Here is a 21023-nt window from a genome sequence, read left to right on the forward strand (position 1 = left end):
TGAAAATTAACAATAATAATAATTGTTATTATTACTATAAATATAATAAATAAATACACCAAAGAGCTGGTGTTAATAATAATAAAAACAATAGCAATAAATATATTATTATTATAAACACCAGCTCTTTTGTTGTATTTATTATTATTTAAAGTCAATTTAAATGCTGACGTATTAAATATGTTTAATATTTCATATTAAAACCAGAATGCTGAAGATATTTGAGATCTTTTCTGAAGACACTCAGCTCTAGATTAATGTGTAATACTGTATTTTTAAGGGTTAGTGTCATACATCAATCAATATTTCTTGCAAACGTTGCATAATAATAAACGTCAATATTGTTACTGAAAATAAGCTCAAGAGCTTTGTTTATTATATTTATAATTACTGCTGAATCATGTGTTACGTTTCTTTCTTTGTGTAAAATGGTTCTTTAATTCATTTGTGATGTCACAATAATGTCCTATTCGATCTATAGCAGTGTAGCCCCGCCCTTTCCCAGTGAAGTTATAAGGAGTGTTTCAGTCTGAACACAGCTCTGTTTGAAATTTAGTTTTAAGTTATTTAGAGCAGTGAGTTTTTTCCACTAAAATACAGTTTTAAAATATAACTGAATTGAATTCAAATTTCTCTGAAGAACACATTCAACTTAAGGACTTGTATTATGAAATTGAATGTGTTCATTTATTCCTAGATTTACAGTTACCTTTTAACTGCTTTCTCTTTGAGGATTCGAGCAGTGTTGGTGTCGCACATCTCCAGCTTCTCGGGTTCCATTCCCAGCTCAGGTCCCTCTCTGTGAGGAGTGTGGTGTGTTCTCCCTGTGTCTGCGTAGGTTTCCTCCAGGTGACTGTCTGTGAGGAGTGTGGTGTGTTCTCCCTGTGTCTGCGTAGGTTTCCTCCGGGTGACTATCTGTGAGGAGTGTGGTGTGTTCTCTCTGTGTCTGCGTGGGTTTCCTCCGGGTGACTGTCTGTGAGGAGTGTGGTGTGTTCTCTCTGTGTCTGCGTGGGTTTCCTCCGGGTGACTGTCTGTGAGGAGTGTGGTGTGTTCTCCCTGTGTCTGCGTAGGTTTCCTCCGGGTGACTGTCTGTGAGGAGTGTGGTGTGTTCTCTCTGTGTCTGCGTGGGTTTCCTCCGGGTGACTCTCTGTGAGGAGTGTGGTGTGTTCTCCCTGTGTCTGTGTGGGTTTCCTCCGGGTGACTGTCTGTGAGGAGTGTGGTGTGTTCTCCCTGTGTCTGTGTGGGTTTCCTCCAGGTGACTGTCTGTGAGGAGTGTGGTGTGTTCTCCCTGTGTCTGCGATTTCCTCTGACCGTCCAAACATGACCGTGTGACACCGTTTACAGAAATGCTCCAAAATAAATTAAATCTTTTTACACTGACTTACACTGAAAGTTAAGAAGGTTTTTCTCCTCCTATAAAATCACCACTTTGGAAACTTTCTAAGATTTTCTTTGACCTGTCACAATATTTTATATGACTCTTGTATTTTAATTCCGCAGTCAAGTGTCTAAAGGCATTAACAGGCTTTCTAACAAACACCAGTTCCCGCAGGACGTTTAATTCACTCGTTATAACTCTGAATGTTTTATAAAGTGACATATAAACAGGGGTAAAGAGAAGGAATCGGACGGTAGATGACCTAGCGATGTTTCTTTGTGAACTGATGAAGAAAAGCGATGGCGGGAATGAGCTTAATTGTAAGCCTTTGCCGCCATCTTGAGATGGAGGGTGGAACTGCAGCTGGATTAAGAGAAGCACACACTGGCTACACACAATGAAAATATGTATAACATGTTTACTGTAAAAACCACACATTATTATTAATGTTTATCTGAAACACTGTGGCTTTGTTTTGCAGTGAGAGCAGGTCTCACCACACCCACCCACACCCACACACACAAACACAGGAACAAACCACACACACAAACAAAGTCTCCCAAAGCAGCTCGCCTTTGAAAAAGGATTGACTTTATTTACAGGTTTCCTTGTTGTGGGAGTTCTCTCTGGAGATAAAAAGGTAGAGAATGCTTTGCCTCTGAGTCAAAGACGCAATTCCTCTCTCTCTCACCGTTTTGTGGCAGCCTCAGCTCTCTGACGGAGAGTGTGTGTGTCTCTAACAGTATGTGTGTGTTTGGATGTGTGTGTGTGTGTTGTATGTCCATGTCTTCGTCCAGTTGTCTTCTCCTCAGTGGCTCTCCCCCTTCTTCCCTACAACCTACATTTCCCACAAAACAGAAATAGAACAGTGTTAACACGGGACCCTCAGCTCCTCCTGCCGTTCTCTCAGTGTTTGGTATTTTTATTTATTTGTATTTTTTACAAATTTATTTGTAATTTTGTTTGTAATTTATTTATATCTTATATAAACTTTCCATTGTAGACTTCTAACTAACAGCAAATGTATCAACAAATAAAACCTTTATTTTTAACTATATACACACCGTTACGGTCCGATTAAAAACACGTATCTCGCAAAATAGTAACGTTACAGGAAACGGGGTAAATTTCAATGGAATACAATGTAAAATGACTTTATTTAGAGTAATTCTGAAGCATTTTTATTAACCCATTCATCATGAAAGTTGCACACAGTAATAAAAGGCCTGGACAATATTTCGATATCGATAAATATCGCAATATAAAATGTTTCAATCATTTTTAAACACATTTTCAATATTTTGAATTTATTTGCATCACCTGTCACTGACTGAAGTTCAATATTTTTTAAACTAACTTTAAAATTACAAATAACTATAACATAAGTCAAGACGTTTGTGTTTGACTGTGATGTGCTGTTTCTTGTTTTTTTTTTCTTGGCAGTTTTCTGTGGTTTTTATAATGTTCGTATCGGAATCATATCGTATCGACCGAAATTATATCGTGAAACATATCGTGAAACATATCGTGATATAAATTTGGACCGTATCGGCCAACCCCCGAGTGTAAAACACAGCTGCTGTGTTCAGATGATGCAGATACATGTTTTTAATTGGACAGCCTACGTAACCTATGCCTATGGTATTAGGTCATTATGGTATGGTATGGTCATTATGGACATTATGGTATGGTCATTATGGACATTATGGTATTATGGTATGGCCATTACGGTATTAAGTCATGTCTGGACCCTTAAAGAGAGCACTCCTCTGTGTGCACAGTGGCCAATTAAGTGATTCTAATTCTAATTAAAGGTCCAGTCCTGATTTATAGACTGATATATTTATAGATTTTTTTGAGAATTACTGAATTCCTCATGAAAGAGCAAATCTCATTCTAAACCCATGTACCATTTTAATAAAGCAACGTATAAGACATGTTCCTGTGGAGTCTGGAAGCACAAGATGTGCAGGGGTGTGCTGAACGTTTGGAAACCACTGTTTTAAAGAATATGACGAGCTGTTGGTGGAGAATGATCTTTGTTAAATAAATGCTGTACCCGTTTGAAGTCGTTCATGTTGGTGGCCTGCACTGGGGTTCCTATAAACGTCAGGTAGTTCACTTTCGTCGTTTCCTCATCACCTAGGTTTGACTTAATGAACAGCTGCAAGCATCCAAACAGAGAGAACATGAATTCCTTATTATTTTAACTGTAGAAGTAAACAAATGCCTAATTGTAATGAACATGAACCTTAATTCAACTCATCACCACATGGAGGCGACGTTGTTCCAATAGTAAGAACAATCAGATTCAGGAAAAGGTTTTTAAAGGAACACTATGTAATATACCCCCCACCCTCCACCCCATTCCCCTCTCCTTTTGTTTGTTTGTTTGTTTATTTATTTATTTATTTGCTCTTGGGGCCCACACTATTCATATTTACAGCACTGTAGAGAAATTAACAGGGAGAAGATGGTGACCTACCCTCCTCCAGAAGTTAAACAGTGCACTTTTTGCAGTTCTGAACATGAAGTAACAAAGAGAGAGGCTCCATTTTTCCTGTTAAATCTCAGTGGAGCATCACAATGATTTTGAAGTTGTTATTTTAAGGTAAACATATTACATACAGTTCCTTTAAAGCAAAATAACAACAACCTACAATGTTGTTACTATGCAATCATCTAAAGCGAAGGGTATTTGGGGGTTAGTGATAGTTTCTACTCCACTAGGAAGGCTTTAGACTAAATATTAGGACTGCTGTGTGGACCATGAGAGCACCGTGAGGTTGGGTGACTCATTCTGGATCACGAGCACCACTCCAACTCATCCCAAAGGTACTCAGTAGAGCTCCGTCACTCCTGCAGCCGGTTGCACCAGCTGAACCTAAGTTTGACTGAACGTACGTTGGGAAGTATAGTCCATCCTTAACCTTACATTGAGCGTAGTTTAAACTGGTTTAAAAATAGCGTTTATTCTGTTCTCCCTTCACACCCGTCTAACCGATGGCTGGCATTGAGCATGTTGGGCTTAGGCTCGTGTGCAACTGCTCCAGAGCGTCCCGTTTAACATTATGCTTTTCGACTGAGGTTGTACACACTATGCACACTACTAACAGACTGTGTGTGAAGTGGGTTCACTGTGAAGTAGCAGCATTTACTACTTTTAATGGGTGTCTAAAAACTTTTGGACAGTGTTTGAGAAATCCAGGGCAGTCTGACCAGCAGAAAGTTCACAGACAGTATTTTGCTTAAAACTTGCATTTGTAGTCTATACAACTCTAAATGAGGCTGTACGGTGTTGATGTGATGTGAAGGTCATGTCGCCAACAGCAGTGAGCCAGATGTGTAAAGCCTTACAAGCAAAACTAGTACTTGTTTTGGGAGAAGCTGCAAGGTCTTAAGAGACAGGGTTTTGAGATGGCGATACGTGTCCTAGGAGCAGGAGGGGACAGGGGATGGTGGAAAACGATCCAAAGACGAGGGACTGAAAAGCGAGTAGAGTCGTGCCAAGCTGAGTTAGTACATAAAGATTAGAACAGATTGGTACACACTTCTCTTCCTGTGCGGACTCAGGAATCAATTGTATTTTTACATTTATTGCAGTCATAACTTTACCCAAGGTGCAGTTAGAATACACTACACAAAGTGGTCCATGCTTAGGCTCAGCCCAAGAAAGAGTATTAAGTAAATTATAACACAATTCCCAAGGGGGGGGGGGTAAAGAGAGACGTACTGTAACACTGTTGACATTTTGGAACTTGACGTATCTGAGAGAAATGAGGCCGTCGTCTTTGTAATCTTCCTCTGTCAGGTCCAGCATCTGTGTGGGCTCGCTCCTTTCTGCATCATCAAAGTCCATGGAGCGCGGGAGGTTAATGAAAATCTTTACACACTTTGGGGCCTGAGCTGAGCAGAGAGAGGAGTGTCAGAGGAGGAGAGGAGGAAGGGAATGAGAAGAGGAAGTAAAGATATAGATATATATATATATATATACACACACACAGTGGAACCTCTACTAACAAACTTTCCAACATACGAACCGGGCATTTGAATATTTTTTGCCTCCACTAACAAACCATGACCAAAGAAACGAACCCGAGCCGGCGGCAGGAAATGGTCACTGACCCCAATAGGCGAGTCTCCCAGCACCCAGACTTGAGTGAGCTTTTAAGACTAGCACATTGTAGCTTTAGCAATTTAGCATTAGTGTAAATAGCAGACATCGAAATGTGTTCCTGTTGGGACAGCTTCTCTGAACTGGCTCATAATTCACAGAAGGCAAAACAGTAGCAAAACATAATTTTGCACTTCCTTTAGCCAAGCTCTCACCCTGTACTTTAAATGATCCGGACTTCCACGGGACCCCCAGAGAACAGCTAGGCTTTGATTTGGGTGGTGGGTCATTCTCAGCGCATGTGGTGTTGGTGTGTTAGTGTGTGTTGTGCTGGTAGGAGTGGATCAGACACAGCATTGTTGCTGGAGTTTTGTTGGTGTACAAGAAAACATGGGAGCAGAAAGGCCACGTCTATTTATTCTCAAAATGTATTCCTAAACTACAAAAACCAACAAACAGAGAAGAACAGAATGGCCAGCTTACCCAAGTCTGAGGCTTGCAGCTTCATAGAGAAGAGTTTTACAGGCTGAGTGAAGGCGATTGTAACGAGGAGCTGCAGAGATACAGAGAAAATGATTTAATAAGCTGTGTATTAGGACCCACACAAATGGTAGCAGAGGTCTCATAAACTCTGAATGATAAGATACAGAAATCTAATCCTAGACAGTTTTACTTTCACTTTTATTTCAGCCTCACACTGAAACTAAGCTTCTCAGCGTGACCACCGTTGGGAAACAGGAGTGCAGGAATCACAATGTCTACAAGTGTCAAATTTGAGAGCCTATAAACAGCAGACAAGCAATACAACAGTTACAACCGTCCTATACAGCAGCGTTTCTCAACCGGGGTGCTAACATTCTGAGGCTACAAAAGAAAATACAAATGATAACTGCAAAATATATCATGAAAATGGAGCTACGACAGCTCGGAGATTAAAGTCTGAAACTTCTGAGAACACAGTTGGAATAGTTCAAGAAATAATGTCAGAATATTTAGAGAATAATGTCAGAATAAATGACAGCGTCACTGGCTGAGAGACATTCTTTGGTGGTGTTAATCCTGAGGTACAGACTCTGCTACACCAGCATGACCAGTCCTAAATGAGTGTATGAACCCTTGAACCTTCCTGAGGCTCCAATTAAAGGTGTACTGCCAGATTGAAGAAAGTGAAAGTGAAAGCTTGAGTGAGTCTCAGGACACACTGGTGCCTCATAAACAGGAACAACTTGTTAAAGTCAAAGGGCGAAGTGTATCATACCTGTTCATCACAGTCTGATTCAAGGTAGGTGGAGTCTTTGATTAAGCAGTTGTCAAAGCCACAGTCATCGCTCTCGTTAAGACACTCGCATCCAGCTTTATTCACAAACGGCATGAGGTCCATCTGTAAATGCCAAGAAAACACAAGAGCTAAAAGTCAAACCTGCTTCTGATTTAATCTTATTGAGACTGGTTGTCTTCTTTACTGTACACTCACGTATCCTTTAGGAATGTCAGAGTCCTCGTTGCTTCCTGGATCATTCTCTACGTGCTGCTTGATCTTGTCCTCCAGACCTGAAGCGTCCGCCCCCTGGTACTGATCCACTCGCACTTTATTTCGGAAAAACAGGAACGTCGGTGTGGCGGAGATGTTGTTGGCTGCAGCTGTTGCCTGGTAGAAGAAATGTAGGGGAAATGTGAAGAGTCTGTTAAAGGGGGCAGTCAAACTATGTCTATTACATAACACTTTACTAGAGGCTCTATGATCTTTCTGAAGCTTGTTTAGCTCCACACTCCATCGCTGATCACGCTGAAGAACCTAACTTTTCAGGTTCAGGAACGAATTTATGGTTGAAACTGGGCAAACTGTTCCAAATTAGGTATGCAAACGGGAGAGGAACCGGTCCAACATTGGTGGAAAAGAGCTATGTGATGGGATCTAAGTAATACAAACAAGCCAGCAGCAAAGATCCAATTCAAGTCCAGTCAATCACCTGACACACATGGACGTCCACCTCTAGAAAGACCACCTGTGGGTACTTGCTGCTCAGCATGTTGAAGGCTGGAGCTATTCTCAAACACGGCCTACACCTGTTGAGGAAACGACCAAAACAGACGGGTCATAACGAAGGTCAGACATTAATGCAGAGGTAGGCAGCATGTCGTGTTGATGATAAACCTTGTTTGGTGACACGCTTGTATGAGTATATAAATATTTCCCCATTATTTGGTATACTTTTAATACCTAATATGATTTTTTAAAAATTATTTTTACTGCTTTAGGCTACTTTACAATATGCAGTAAATATTGCACCATTTTTCCACAATATGCCACATTTAAATACAGCAACAGACGTTTGTGTGAAATAACAATTAAAATTTAACACTGTTTTTAAACTGCTCTCTTTGTAATTAAACACACAGTCAGTCATAGTTTTTAATTTATGAAGTTTTAAGAAAAGATTATTTATTTTATCAAGTAATTGTAGCACAATAACGATACAATGTGGTGATATCGCCCTCCTCTTGTGGGTTTATTAAAGTCCAAAACGTAGAGTACAACTATCTAATAATGTGTAGAGTTAATTATAATAAACGAACTAACAAAAAACCTTGTAAAATAAAATAATTACATACATTTTATATCTACTTATTTCCTTCCCGGTTACTGTTTCAGCTCATCACTTGTGTTTTGCTAAGTCATGCGAGTCTTTTCAAATACTCCACTCCACCTTAAATGCCCCCATTAAACTGATGCGCCATTTAAGGTGGAACTGATCATGCGAAGAAATAGAAGCCGGCGAACTTCAGATTTACCAATACCTTACACACACGACATATTACAGACAGCCAGAAAGGCTCCACATGTATTTAATTAACCCAAAACTGAGTTTATTGTTTCCGCTGTAACCCCAGTTGTTCTTGTTGCTCTGTTCCGGCAACGCTAAGATACATCCACCGAAGGCCTGACCGAAGCCCCGGGCTCGAGTGCAGTTCTTACCCGGCCATGGTGAACTTGACCATGGCGAGCCTGGAGCCGGCGGCCGCAAGCTCCGGCTGGAACTCGGTATCGTTGGCGATGACCTTCACCCCGACCATGTTAAACGAAAACGCCGCTGATCATTCAAATTAAACCCGCGAAACACAGAACCAGAGCACACAGATTATACACACAGCACTGTCCTGACACACTACCGCTGTCATGCGCGTGACGACACGGCTGACGTTGAGTAATCAGGAGTCGAGGGGATGCATCTCAGATCGACAGCCCTTGTTCCCTATGTAGTGCACACTAGGGGTTACACGACCAGTCATTTTTACTAGTCGACTAGTTGTCTTGAAAATAGTCGACTAGTCGTAATTTCCGTAGAGATTATCAGTGGGTGCTTCATTTAAACTTTGTTTTGCATTTTAGATGTATTTATATTGTACTTATGTTTTTAATTTTGTTTTTAAACGGGCAAGTCATTAAAAACAGCTTATTATTTATAATGGCAGCCTAGCAAAGCCTCTCAAAACCACAAAAGCCTATGTACTATAGCTACAAAATATCAAGAAAGTGACAAGCAAGTGGTCAAGTTTGATTACACTTAACATTTCATATTTATGACTTAGCACCTCATATATCATGAGATAGCTAGCCATAATAATGAAATGCTAAGGCAAGTGTTAGCAACAATAATAATCTATTTAGTCTTTATTTATAGTGTCAAATCACCCTTAGCATGAAGCAAGTTTTAATAAGTAACAACTGCAAGTTAAAAACCCATGTATAGGTAAAAAAATTACATGTCCAATGTTTCTCAAAAGTGTTGCGTCTTGGATGTTCTAAAATTTTTATAGGAAAAAGAAATGTACTCCTTTATCCAGCTAAAACTCAGGATATAGTCCGATTTATATCATCGCACACAGTATTTTTATTTTATTTTATTTTCAGCATTAATTCAGTTAAAAACACACTTCCCTTCAAAACTGTGATCAACTCAGAATCAGAAGAGGTTCAACTGAATTGGCACCGCACCAAAAATTTGTCTTTAATTATTTAAGGAAAGTCATGTGCCCCAAAACATTATTTAAAAAAAAAAATCTTTATCTCCTAATTTTGTCAACAATAAAAAGCCTATTGTGCTGTTCCATAAGGTCAGACGGGTATCAAAATGGCCCTTCATTTACATTCCCTAGGTGGGAATCCACTAGGAAGTGAACTCAACTTTGATTTGAGACGAACCCCCATACATATTGACACCATAATAACCCCCAGACACCAAAAGTGAAACAATTGTGACAAATAAATCACTTACACTGAGGCTTTATCTGAGAAAACGAGGTTTTGGAACGTTCTAATTTAAGAGCTTACTCAATAGATCTATAATTTTATTTGATTAAATTAATACAGCCTCACAGAAACCACAGTGGATTGAAATTCAGCATCTATACCGTTGAGGGCGGCACGGTGGCGCAGCAGGTAGGTGTCACAGTCACACAGCTCCAGGGGCCTGGAGGTTGTGGGTTCGATTCCCGCTCCGGGTGACTGTCTGTGAGGAGTGGGTGTGTTCTCCCTGCGTCTGCGTGGGTTTCCTCCCACAGTCCAAAAACACACATTGTGGATTGGCAACTCAAAAAGAGTGAATGTGTGTGTGTGTCTGTGTTGCCCTGTGAAGGACTGGCGCCCCCTCCAGGGTGTATTCCCGCCTTGCGCCCAATGATTCCAGGTAGGCTCTGGACCCACCGCGACTCCGAACTGGATAAGGGTTACAGATAATGAATGAAAAAAATCTATACCGTTGATACCGACACCATAAACTGTGAAGAAAGCTGATCCAAGATTGTTATTTATACTCCAAAACATTACGACCTTCAAGACAGGGTTCGTGTTACTCCTTAAAGTAAAAAGTAGAACTTGTACCCCCCACAGATTACAGCACAGAATTACCCATGAAAATGAAAGACACCGCTTCCACAGCATTACACATGTTTATTAAGTCCAGACTCATTCTGAACAATGGACTTATGCAATATGTTTATAGTGCACTCTGACTGTAACTTTGAATACAGATAAATGAAGAGCTGCTTCCTATTAGTCTAAGTGATGTAAGTTCGCTCCCCTACATTTTTTTCAGACAAACATTGCAGGTGACACAGTATTACATACAGATTAGAGGCCCATAAACATACTTTAAATAACTGCGCATATCCAGTATGTTGACGTTGTTACATTCCATTGAGGTTATATTTTAAAAATAAAGATCAGCGCTTATCTGACTCGGATTCTCTGGACGTAAGTTAGCAGGCAATGTTTTCTTTAACTTGTTCCAGTGATGTACAGGTTTCCTGAATGGGATTTAAGCGAGCGTGTGACTGTTTGAGTACGTGTTTGTTCACATGTTTGTTTAGGGTCGACAGCGCTGGATGAAGCGTGGGTAAAGACACACGTCGCGGATGTGGTGCCTGTTGAGTAACCAGGTGAGGAAGCGCTCCAGACCGAGACCGTACCCTCCGTGTGGACACGTCCCAAACTTCCTCTGAAACACAGAGCCACCAGAAGCATGTTACAGAACCATGTTTCATTTTTCAGCAAAGATCTGGAAACTCATCAGCTGCAACTCTAGATCAGTCCTCTAGATGGTGCTGTGTGTCTGTTACTCTCTACAGCTCAGATTCCCGTAACTAGGGCTTAAAAGTGGCTTGAACACCAAACTCTTGTCGAAACAGCCAAGAAACTAGTTGTTGTTTCCTTCAAAGCTATATACAAAATACTGCACCTATACTCTCAAAGTAAAAGAAGCAAAAATGCAGCACAAAACCAGAAAAAGAGTCTCATACATGTACAGCACGTAGGGGCCTGAACGTACCTGGTCAGTGTACCAGTAGTAGGGAGTGGGGTCAATGCCTTCTCTCTTGTAGCCGTCCAGGAGCTCCTCAGCATCCCAGATACGCATGGACCCTCCCACAATTTCTCCAACGTTAGGCATTAGCACATCAACCTGAATGAAAACAGACAAATGCTCAACACTGGTGTCTATGTGGGATCACCACACATCCTTCAGTGGATTCTTCCTACTATTATGGCTCAGCTGTGTGATAAGAAACAGACTCGGGTTAAATACACACGTTTGAATATGGTACTGACCGACTCTGTGAGGCGGCGGTCCTCAGGGCAGCGCTGCATGTAGAAGGATTTGATCTCAGCAGGGAAACGACACAAAAGGATGGTCTCGTTAATGGTGTCGGTCATCAGCCTCTCCGGGGCTTCGGGGATATCCTGAAGGAAAATAACTCAAAGAATGAATTACTTTGGACATTACAGTTGAATTCAAATCATCAAGAAAACCATCCAGTGCAAAGCAATCCTAAATAGTAGCGTCTAACTAACTAGGAAACTAACCCATTAACACCACCGATCTCAGAGGCATGGCATTATTATTTATTCTAAAAAGAAGCCATACCTCCCCAAACTCGTAGTAGGTCCCGTCATCTTTTTTAATGTCATGCTCCTTCAGCCACTCAATAGCTTCAGTGTAGTTCATCCTCTTGAAAGGCCTCTTAGGGGGCTTGAAGTCCTACAAACAAAAAGCTGAGCTGAGTTTCATATTCAAATTCAAATTATTAACAACCCAAACAAACAAAAAAATCTCTAGAATTCTGTACTGTGCAAAACCCTTAGGCACCTAAAATTTATTTTCTCATTGGGTGACTGTCTGTGAGGAGTGTGGTGTGTTCTCTCTGTGTCTGCGAGGGTTTCCTCCGGGTGACTGTCTGTGAGGAGTGTGGTGTGTTCTCCCTGTGTCTGCGTGGGTTTCCTCCGGGTGACTGTCTGTGAGGAGTGTGGTGTGTTCTCCCTGTGTCTGCGTGGGTTTCCTCCGGGTGACTGTCTGTGAGGAGTGTAGTGTGTTCTCTCTGTGTCTGCGAGGGTTTCCTCCGGGTGACTGTCTGTGAGGAGTGTGGTGTGTTCTCTCTGTGTCTGCGAGGGTTTCCTCCGGGTGACTGTCTGTGAGGAGTGTGGTGTGTTCTCTCTGTGTCTGCGTGGGTTTCCTCCGGGTGACTGTCTGTGAGGAGTGTGGTGTGTTCTCTCTGTGTCTGCGAGGGTTTCCTCCGGGTGACTGTCTGTGAGGAGTGTAGTGTGTTCTCTCTGTGTCTGCGAGGGTTTCCTCCGGGTGACTGTCTGTGAGGAGTGTGGTGTGTTCTCTCTGTGTCTGCGTGGGTTTCCTCCGGGTGACTGTCTGTGAGGAGTGTGGTGTGTTCTCTGTGTCTACGTGGGTTTCCTCCGGGTGACTGTCCGTGAGGAGTTTGGTGTGTTCTCCCTGTGTCTGCGTGGGTTTCCTCCGGGTGACTGTCTGTGAGGAGTGTGGTGTGTTCTCTGTGTCTACGTGGGTTTCCTCCGGGTGACTGTCCGTGAGGAGTTTGGTGTGTTCTCTCTGTGTCTGTGTGGGTTTCCTCCGGGTGACTGTCTGTGAGGAGTGTGGTGTGTTCTCCCTGTGTTTGCGTGGGTTTCCTCCCACACTCCAAAACTACGTTGGTAGGTGGATTGGTGACTCAAACGTGTCTGTAGGTGAGTGTGTGTCGCCCTGTGAAGGACTGGCGCCCCCTCCAGGGTGTGTTCCTGCCTTGCACCCAATGATTCTGGACCCACCGCGACCCTGAACTGGATAAGCGCTTACAGACAATGAATGAATGATATATTTATCTGGTGCTTGTATAAATTTATATATAAACACAAAAACATAAATACAGTAAAATGAATTTTTGTTCTACAAAGTAGTAGCCATGTTGTGAGCGAGTGTGAAGTGTGATTCCAGATGTTCTCCTTGATCGTATGGATTTGTTAAATCAATAGCTACTTGAATTAACATAAAGACGTATTTATTAACCGCTAAAACTAGGGATTGGACGATAATCTCAAATAATACTGGACTCAGTACTCAGTACATCTGAGGTCCCTGCAAATATACAAACCACTATTAATTAAATATTTATGTACAACAGAATATTTTACAACCCCCTGCAGATGATACACACTGCGCACTCACAATGAATCAAGCTACAGTACAGTACAGTACGCAAGCAGTGAATAAGTGATGGGTGTAATGTCAGAGGTCATACAGGGTTGATGTCATAGAGCAGGGCAGCAGCAGGGGACTTCAGGACACGGTCCACCACATCACACACCAGATCCTCCAGCCTGTTCAGCAGGTCCTCGTAGGTCATGAAGGGGCACTCTGCCTCGATGTGGGTGTACCTGAAAAGTCACGAGAGTTACGATTCAAATTCCTGAATCCCATATTCCTTTCCTCTACAAATTTCTTAGAGTGTGTTCAGACTTGCAGTTCGGTTTCCTTCTTCTGGACCAAACAAGAGAATTACACAATGTTACAGTTCAGTCCTGACTGATTTTTGTATGTTACTCACTCCGAGAGGTGTCTGCGAGTGCGCGACTGCTCAGCACGGTACGACTGAGCGATACAGAAAGTGTCTCCCAGCGCCGGGATGCAGGTCTCCAGGTAGAGCTGAGAGGACTGAGTCAGATACGCCTGCTCTCCGAAATAATCCAACTTGAAGAGAGTGGAGCCACCTTCCACTTGGGTCTGCACCAGAGTGGGTGGAGTTATCTGCACAACACACACACACACAGACACAGAATATCAAACAAGTCTTAGCATAAATAACAGATTTAGAAGCCGAGAGATGTGGGGGCTGTGTGGTGGTGGTTAAAATATATATATATATATAAAAAAAAGGCTAACCTCGTAGTATCCGCGGCTGAAGAAGTGGTCCCTGAAGCACTGAGTGACGGTGGAGCGCACGCGGAGGATTTTGGACACGTTTTCCCCACGGATCATCATGTGCCTGTTGTTCAGCTGCACGTCCACGTCCGACTCCTCGTTCAGCAGGTTATCGGCGCCACCTGCTGGAGCCAGGCCGACCAGCTCCCAGTAATCACAGTGCAGCTCATGGCCTCCTGGAGCCTGTTCAAGAACAGACACAGTCACAGCAGTTCTTTATTGTGCCCAACATCGTCTGTCCTGGTTTGGAAAGCAACTACACACTTTTTATATCTGCTATGCCTTTGTGTTGTCACCTTTCTTTAAACACATTTTTTTAAATCTTTAACTGTCCTGTAACAGGGAGACCTGAGCCTCCTTCCTTGCTGCTCTAGGCTCTGCACTGCTCAGGGAAGAGGGTACGGGAGGCTTCCTAGGTTTGCCCAAAAACACCAAAACGTACCTAGCATTCCTTTAACTGCAATTCGGGCTTGGAACTGTGAAGAGGATGTTTACCTGCTTTCCCTCAGGAACCTGTTTCACTGTTCCGTACAGAGCCACAGTGCTCTCGGTGGACAGAACCAGCCCGTTGTAGCACTGACACTGAGGAGACCAGGTGAAGAAAAAGAATTAGCCCTCGCCGTCTCATACACAAAAGAAACAGAAAAGGCACACCACACTAGTAGTGGACCATATCACACGCTGTTAGAGATGACACAGACTAATACTAAAATCAAGCTGTGACTGGGGTACGGGTTCACACTGCAGAATGCACAACAAAGAAAGAAAGAAATAAAACTAATATTTTTTTTAAATTTAATACCAGTTTGTCAGTGAGGACACACTGCAGGAAGCCTGTTCCATCTCTCAGCACGACGAAGAGAAGATTCTTCCCTGAAACAATAGTAACACAATAGTAAATAAAGGTAAAAGCTGGGCAGGCAGAATTTCCAATCACCATCAACAGCAGTATTGTTCAGCAAGATATATTACAGGTCAGGTTCAGACAACTGAGTTTACTACATTCATAAGTTGGTAAGAACCGAGACGTCACCCAACGCAGACTGTGTTAGTTTGTGTGCCTTGTTTATAATAAGGAAGTTATAACAAATATTTGTACCGTGCGTTATGAGCATTTCAGGAGGGACAAATCTGTACCTTGCCGGCGCAACCTGTGGACCCAGCCAAACACTTTCACCCTGTGTTCCCTCAGAGGCTCCAGCTGATAGATCTTAACCTGAGAGAGACAGAAAAAAACAGCACATTAGTATCAAACCCATCCTTATAATCAACTACTTTCCTCCGGGTGACTGTCTGTGAGGAGTGTGTTGTGTTCTCCCTGTGTTTGCGTGGGTTTCCTCCGGGTGACTGTCTGTGAGGAGTGTGGTGTGTTCTCTCTGTGTCTGTGGTGGTTTCCTCCGGGTGACTGTCTGTGAGGAGTGTCGTGTGTTCTCCCTGTGTCTGTGTGGGTTTCCTCCGGGTGACTGTCTGTGAGAAGTTTGCTGTGTTCTCCCTGTGTCTGCGTGGGTTTCCTCCGGGTGACTGTCTGTGAGGAGTGTGGTGTGTTCTCCCTGTGTCTGTGTGGGTTTCCTCCGGGTGACTGTCTGTGAGGAGTGTGGTGTGTTCTCCCTGTGTCTGTGTGGGTTTCCTCCGCGTGACTGTATGTGAGGAGTGTGGTGTGTTCTCCCTGTGTCTGTGTGGGTTTCCTCCGGGTGACTGTCTGTGAGGAGTGTGGTGTGTTCTCTCTGTGTCTGCGTGGGTTTCCTCCGGGTGACTGTCCGTGAGGCGTGTGGTGTGTTCTCCCTGTGTCTGCGTGGGTTTCCTCCGAGTGACTGTCTGTGAGGAGTGTGGTGTGTTCTCCCTGTGTCTGTGTGGGTTTCCTCCGGGTGACTGTCTGTGAGGAGGACGGTCTCCTCCGGGTGCTCCGGTTTCCTCCCACGGTCCAAAAACACATGTTGGTAGGTGGATTGGCGACTAAAAGTGTCCATAGGTGTGAGTGTTTGTCGCCCTGTGAAGGACTGGCACCCCCTTCAAAGTGTGTTCCCGCCTTGCACCCAATGATTCAGGGTATGCTCGGGGGGAGTTCATTTTAGGGCTTTGGAAAGATGTTCATTCTTAAATTTGTTGGCATTTAACAACCGATAGTGTTGAAATTTCAACAGAAACGTTACCAAGAATCTCAGAGATCCTGTTCCTTTCGCATTTAGACACAACACCTGTAGAGATTTCGATGTTGAATAAACAAGAAAATCCTGTTTGTTGCTCAATACTAAATGTCAAAGACAGAGGGAAGAGTGTCTTTTATAGACAAAGTACATCTTTCTGTTGTTTAGATGTGTGTAGTCTATACTATAAAATAATACATGACCACATTTTATATCACTAAAAAGCTGTAAATCTCAAGATAAATATCATATGTTTGTCGTGATTGTGTACAGCGTAGCCTCAAAAACATCATCAAAACCCCAAAAAGAGAATCAAAACTCCTTGTAGAAACTACCTGTTTGGGTTCAGGAAGACTTGGATCGTTCTCGATAACAACCTTTTTGGCCTCCTCCAGATTCTTCTCTCGTCTCTCCGCATCCTCAGCCTGTACAAGAACAGGGCAAGAACACTCTTACCCCACACCAAACACAAACGCCAGGACAAAAGCAGCACCACAGCTGACCACATAGGCACCTCTTTCTTGTCTTTGGCGTCAGTCTTCATATTTTCCCTGTTGAAGAGCTTCTTGGTGTTCTTCATCTGGGTCTTGGAGATCACAGCCCAGCGCTGTCACAGAGCAGGGAGAAAGAAGAAGGAAAATCAGATCGGTGACTGCTGGGTTCTGCCTTTCAATAAAAGAATCACCAAAAAAACAGGGCCGTTTGTTTCACCTCTCCCTCCTTCTGAGAATCCACGTAGATGGTTGGCAACGGTTCCTTCCCAGCGAACTGAAGAGCCTACAAGAGAACATTAGAACATCATTTTTAACAAATTACCATCAATGCTGCAGCTTTAAAACGACAGCTCGGAAATCACAAACACACAGAGACGGGTAAAATACCAGAATAAGGGTCGTATGAAAACTTCAGGCCGTAAATGAATGACTTTACCCTCAGTGGAGTTTTGAAAGGGTTCTGCTCCGTCCCATCTCCATCCTGATCGCTGCCCTGCTTGTCAGAGACGTACAGCTCCTCTAAACAAGGGAATATAAAACTCGGATGAGAACTAGAGCTCAGGCCTGCTCACGTCCAAGGAGCTGCGTTATTGCAATACGTTTTATTAGTGGCTATATTCTACCGCGCCCATGTTTTCATTACAGAGAATGCAGATAGTCCTGTTTAACTGAGTACAGTGAAGCAGAGAATGTAAAACACTTTTTGGTTGGTTTTGATTTTAAATTGATGAGAGTTTATAAAGGTGTCAACACTAACTAGAGAATTGTCAGTCCTTTAGCCAGCACACACACACACACACACACACACACACACACACTATATATATATTCCAGAGCCCACCCGGAATCCCAGAAAAGTGGCAAAACATGTTGTGGGATCGAGCCCCGCTCCGGGTGACTGTCTGTGAGGAGTGTGGTGTGTTTTCCCTGTGTCTGCGTGGGTTTCCTCCGAGTGACTGTCTGTGAGGAGTGTGGTGTGTTCTCCCTGTGTCTGCGTGGGTTTCCTCCGGGTGACTGTCTGTGAGGAGTGTGGCGTGTTCTCCCTGTGTCTGCGTGGGTTTCCTCCGGGTGACTGTCTGTGAGGAGTGTGGCGTGTTCTCCCTGTGTCTGCGTGGGTTTCCTCCGGGTGACTGTCTGTGAGGAGTGTGGTGTGTTCTCCCTGTGTCTGCGTGGGTTTCCCCTGGGTGATTGTCTGTGAGGAGTGTGGTGTGTTCTCCCTGTGTCTGCGTGGGTTTCCTCCGGGTGACTGTCTGAGGAGTGTGGTGTGTTTTCCCTGTGTCTGCGTGGGTTTCCTCCGGGTGACTGTCTGAGGAGTGTGGTGTGTTTTCCCTGTGTCTGTGTGGGTTTCCTCCGGGTGATTGTCTGTGAGGTGTTTGATGTGTTCTCTCTGTGTCTGCGTGGGTTTCCTCCGGGTGACTGTCTGTGAGGAGTGTGGTGTGTTCTCCCTGTGTCTGCGTGGGTTTCCTCCAGGTGACTGTCTGTGAGGAGTGTGGTGTGTTCTCCCTGTGTCTGCGTGGGTTTCCTCTGGGTGACTGTCTGAGGAGTGTGGTGTGTTCTCCCTGTGTCTGTGTGGGTTTCCTCCAGGTGACTGTCTGTGAGGAGTGTGGTGTGTTCTCTCTGTGTCTGTGTGGGTTTCCTCCGGGTGACTGTCTGTGAGGAGTGTGGTGTGTTCTCCCTGTGTCTGCGTGGGTTTCCTCTGGGTGATTGTCTGTGAGGAGTGTGGTGTGTTCTCCCTGTGTCTGCGTGGGTTTCCTCCGGGTGACTGTCTGAGGAGTGTGGTGTGTTCTCCCTGTGTCTGCGTGGGTTTCCTCCAGGTGACTGTCTGAGGAGTGTGGTGTGTTTTCCCTGTGTCTGTGTGGGTTTCCTCCGGGTGATTGTCTGAGGAGTGTGGTGTGTTCTCCCTGTGTCTGCGTGGGTTTCCTCCGGGTGACTGTCTGTGAGGAGTGTGGTGTGTTCTCCCTGTGTCTGTGTGGGTTTCCTCCGGGTGACTGTCTGAGGAGTGTGGTGTGTTCTCCCTGTGTCTGCGTGGGTTTCCTCCGGGTGACTGTCTGAGGAGTGTGGTGTGTTCTCCCTGTGTCTGCGTGGGTTTCCTCCGGGTGACTGTCTGTGAGGAGTGTGGTGTGTTCTCCCTGTGTCTGTGTGGGTTTCCTCCGGGTGATTGTCTGTGAGGTGTTTGATGTGTTCTCTCTGTGTCTGCGTGGGTTTCCTCCGGGTGACTGTCTGTGAGGAGTGTGGTGTGTTCTCCCTGTGTCTGCGTGGGTTTCCTCTGGGTGACTGTCTGAGGAGTGTGGTGTGTTCTCCCTGTGTCTGCGTGGGTTTCCTCCAGGTGACTGTCTGTGAGGAGTGTGGTGTGTTCTCTCTGTGTCTGCGTGGGTTTCCTCCGGGTGACTGTCTGTGAGGAGTGTGGGTGGGTGCTCCGGTTTCCTCCCACAGTCCAAAAACACACATTGGTAGGTGGATTGGTGACTCAAAAGTGTCCATAGGTGTGAGTGAATGTGTGAGTGTGTGTCGCCCTGCTAAAGGCTGGCCCCTCCTCCAGGGTGTGTTCCTGCATTGCGCTCAGTGATTCCGGGTTGGGTTTTCGGACACACTGCGACCCTGAACTGGAAAAGCGGTTACAGACAATGAATGAATGAATGTTTCTAATGAAGCAGACAGAGGGAGTGTGTGTGCTCCAGCTGTGAGAATAAGAGAGTGGTGTCATAACCGCAACCACGACAGTGTGCTATAGGCCTTTGAATATATTTCAGGAAAATGCAGATTTAATAAATAATATTTACGTACATGTAAAAAATGAAAATGAAAAACAATATTGAGGTAGATCTCAAGCACAGTTTATGACTAAGGCCCCTGATGTGTGTGTGTAATGTTAGATGATGCAACCCCGGTGCAGTGGCAGCGAAAGAGAAACAAAAATCTCACTCACTCAGGGAGATTTTCTCCATGTTCTGTGTCCGTCGGGTCCTCTGTTTCTGTCTAAGGTGGACCGACCCGCACGAAAAGGCGCAACGCTGTGGTATTGATTAAAGGGACGCCGATTCTGAAAGGAACGTCAAGCCCTTTCCAATCCGCGAGGTCTCAAAGCGCAGTGCGCACGCGCGGTACCGGCACTGATGCAGCAGCACACGATTGGTTCATTAAAAAGCGAAAACTCGTCCGATTCACTGATTGGTTGCTGTGACAATCGGAGGCGGGATCTTAAATAACGTCCTTAATGATTGGGCAATTTCATCGGTGCGATTTGAGTGATGCAATATTATGTATATATTGTAGTACAAATGTCAGTATTAATGTTAATATACCGCGCTGTATACGCCGATTAGCCACAAGATTAAAATCACTAATAATTTGGTTACAGTGGGGAATACATACAGGCATAACTGAAAAAATACATCTCAATAAGTGCGGTGATTGTATAAAATTACAAGCAATTACAATGAATACATTACAAGGAATTACATTTTTTTCTAAAAATTAACCTTGTTTCTACAGTGTGTGCAGAATTATTAGGCAAGTTGTATTTGAGAGGATTCTTTTTATTATTGAACAACAACTTTGTTCTCAATCAACCCCAAAAGACTCATAAATATCAAAGCTTAATATTTTTGGAAGTTGGAGTGGGACTGTGCAGAATTATTAGACAACTTAATAAAAACCAAATTTAAACCCATCTCACTTGTTTATTTTCACCAGGTAAACCATTCATTCATTCATTCATTCATTCATTATCTGTAACCGCTTATCCAGTTCAGGGTCGCGGACACTTTTGAGTTGCCAATCCACGTACCAATGTGTGTTTTTGGACTGTGGGAGGAAACCGGAGCACCCGGAGGAAACCCACGCAGACACAGGGAGAACACACCACACTCCTCACAGACAGTCACCCGGAGGAAACCCACGCAGACACAGGGAGAACACACCACACTCCTCACAGACAGTCACCCGGAGGAAACCCACGTAGACACAGGGAGAACACACCACACTCCTCACAGACAGTCACCCGGAGGAAACCCACACAGACACAGGGAGAACACACCACACTCCTCACAGACAGTCACCCGGAGGAAGCCCACGCAGACACAGGGAGAACACACCACACTCCTCACAGACAGTCACCCGGAGGAAACCCACGCAGAC

General features: G+C 44.0%; 2 protein-coding genes across 2 annotated transcripts; both read right to left on the reverse strand.

Moving 5' to 3' along the window:
* Window positions 1-1841: 1841 nt before the first annotated feature.
* On the reverse strand, window positions 1842-8697 carry txnl1 (thioredoxin-like 1). The gene is made up of 8 exons (XM_066645833.1): window positions 8470-8697; window positions 7463-7559; window positions 6967-7140; window positions 6751-6873; window positions 5976-6045; window positions 5112-5284; window positions 3438-3542; window positions 1842-2216 (listed from the first exon to the last, which is right to left on the reverse strand). The coding sequence occupies exons 1-8, from the start codon at window positions 8565-8567 to the stop codon at window positions 2187-2189; spliced, it is 870 nt and encodes a 289-aa protein (XP_066501930.1). The 5' UTR covers window positions 8568-8697; the 3' UTR covers window positions 1842-2186.
* A 1714-nt stretch (window positions 8698-10411) lies between these two features.
* On the reverse strand, window positions 10412-19994 carry nars1 (asparaginyl-tRNA synthetase 1). The gene is made up of 15 exons (XM_066645927.1): window positions 19813-19994; window positions 17323-17405; window positions 17104-17169; window positions 16907-16999; window positions 16728-16817; window positions 15386-15464; window positions 15051-15121; window positions 14744-14830; window positions 14210-14431; window positions 13875-14074; window positions 13569-13704; window positions 11915-12028; window positions 11599-11730; window positions 11321-11452; window positions 10412-10990 (listed from the first exon to the last, which is right to left on the reverse strand). Exons 1-15 carry the CDS (start codon window positions 19829-19831, stop codon window positions 10859-10861), a joined length of 1656 nt encoding a protein of 551 aa, XP_066502024.1. The 5' UTR covers window positions 19832-19994; the 3' UTR covers window positions 10412-10858.
* Window positions 19995-21023: the final 1029 nt, after the last annotated feature.

Source organism: Hoplias malabaricus, chromosome 15 (genome assembly GCF_029633855.1).
Source record: "Hoplias malabaricus isolate fHopMal1 chromosome 15, fHopMal1.hap1, whole genome shotgun sequence".
NCBI classification, from domain to species: Eukaryota; Metazoa; Chordata; class Actinopteri; order Characiformes; family Erythrinidae; genus Hoplias; species Hoplias malabaricus.

What these genes read in the sequence shown, in the direction of transcription:
- txnl1 (XM_066645833.1), bottom strand. Translation starts at nt 8,567, where the DNA reads ATGGTCGGGGTGAAGGTCATCGCCAACGATACCGAGTTCCAGCCGGAG. An exon ending in GTCAAGTTCACCATGGCCGG is followed by an intron (nt 7,560 to 8,469) that starts GTAAGAACTGCA and finishes TTTCCTCAACAG; the next exon opens with GTGTAGGCCGTGTTTGAGAA. An exon ending in AATCAGACTGTGATGAACAG is followed by an intron (nt 6,046 to 6,750) that starts GTATGATACACT and finishes GTATCTCTGCAG; the next exon opens with CTCCTCGTTACAATCGCCTT.
- nars1 (XM_066645927.1), bottom strand. An exon ending in CTTTCAAAACTCCACTGAGG is followed by an intron (nt 17,170 to 17,322) that starts GTAAAGTCATTC and finishes GTTCTCTTGTAG; the next exon opens with GCTCTTCAGTTCGCTGGGAA. An exon ending in ACCGCCGCCTCACAGAGTCG is followed by an intron (nt 11,453 to 11,598) that starts GTCAGTACCATA and finishes GTTTTCATTCAG; the next exon opens with GTTGATGTGCTAATGCCTAA.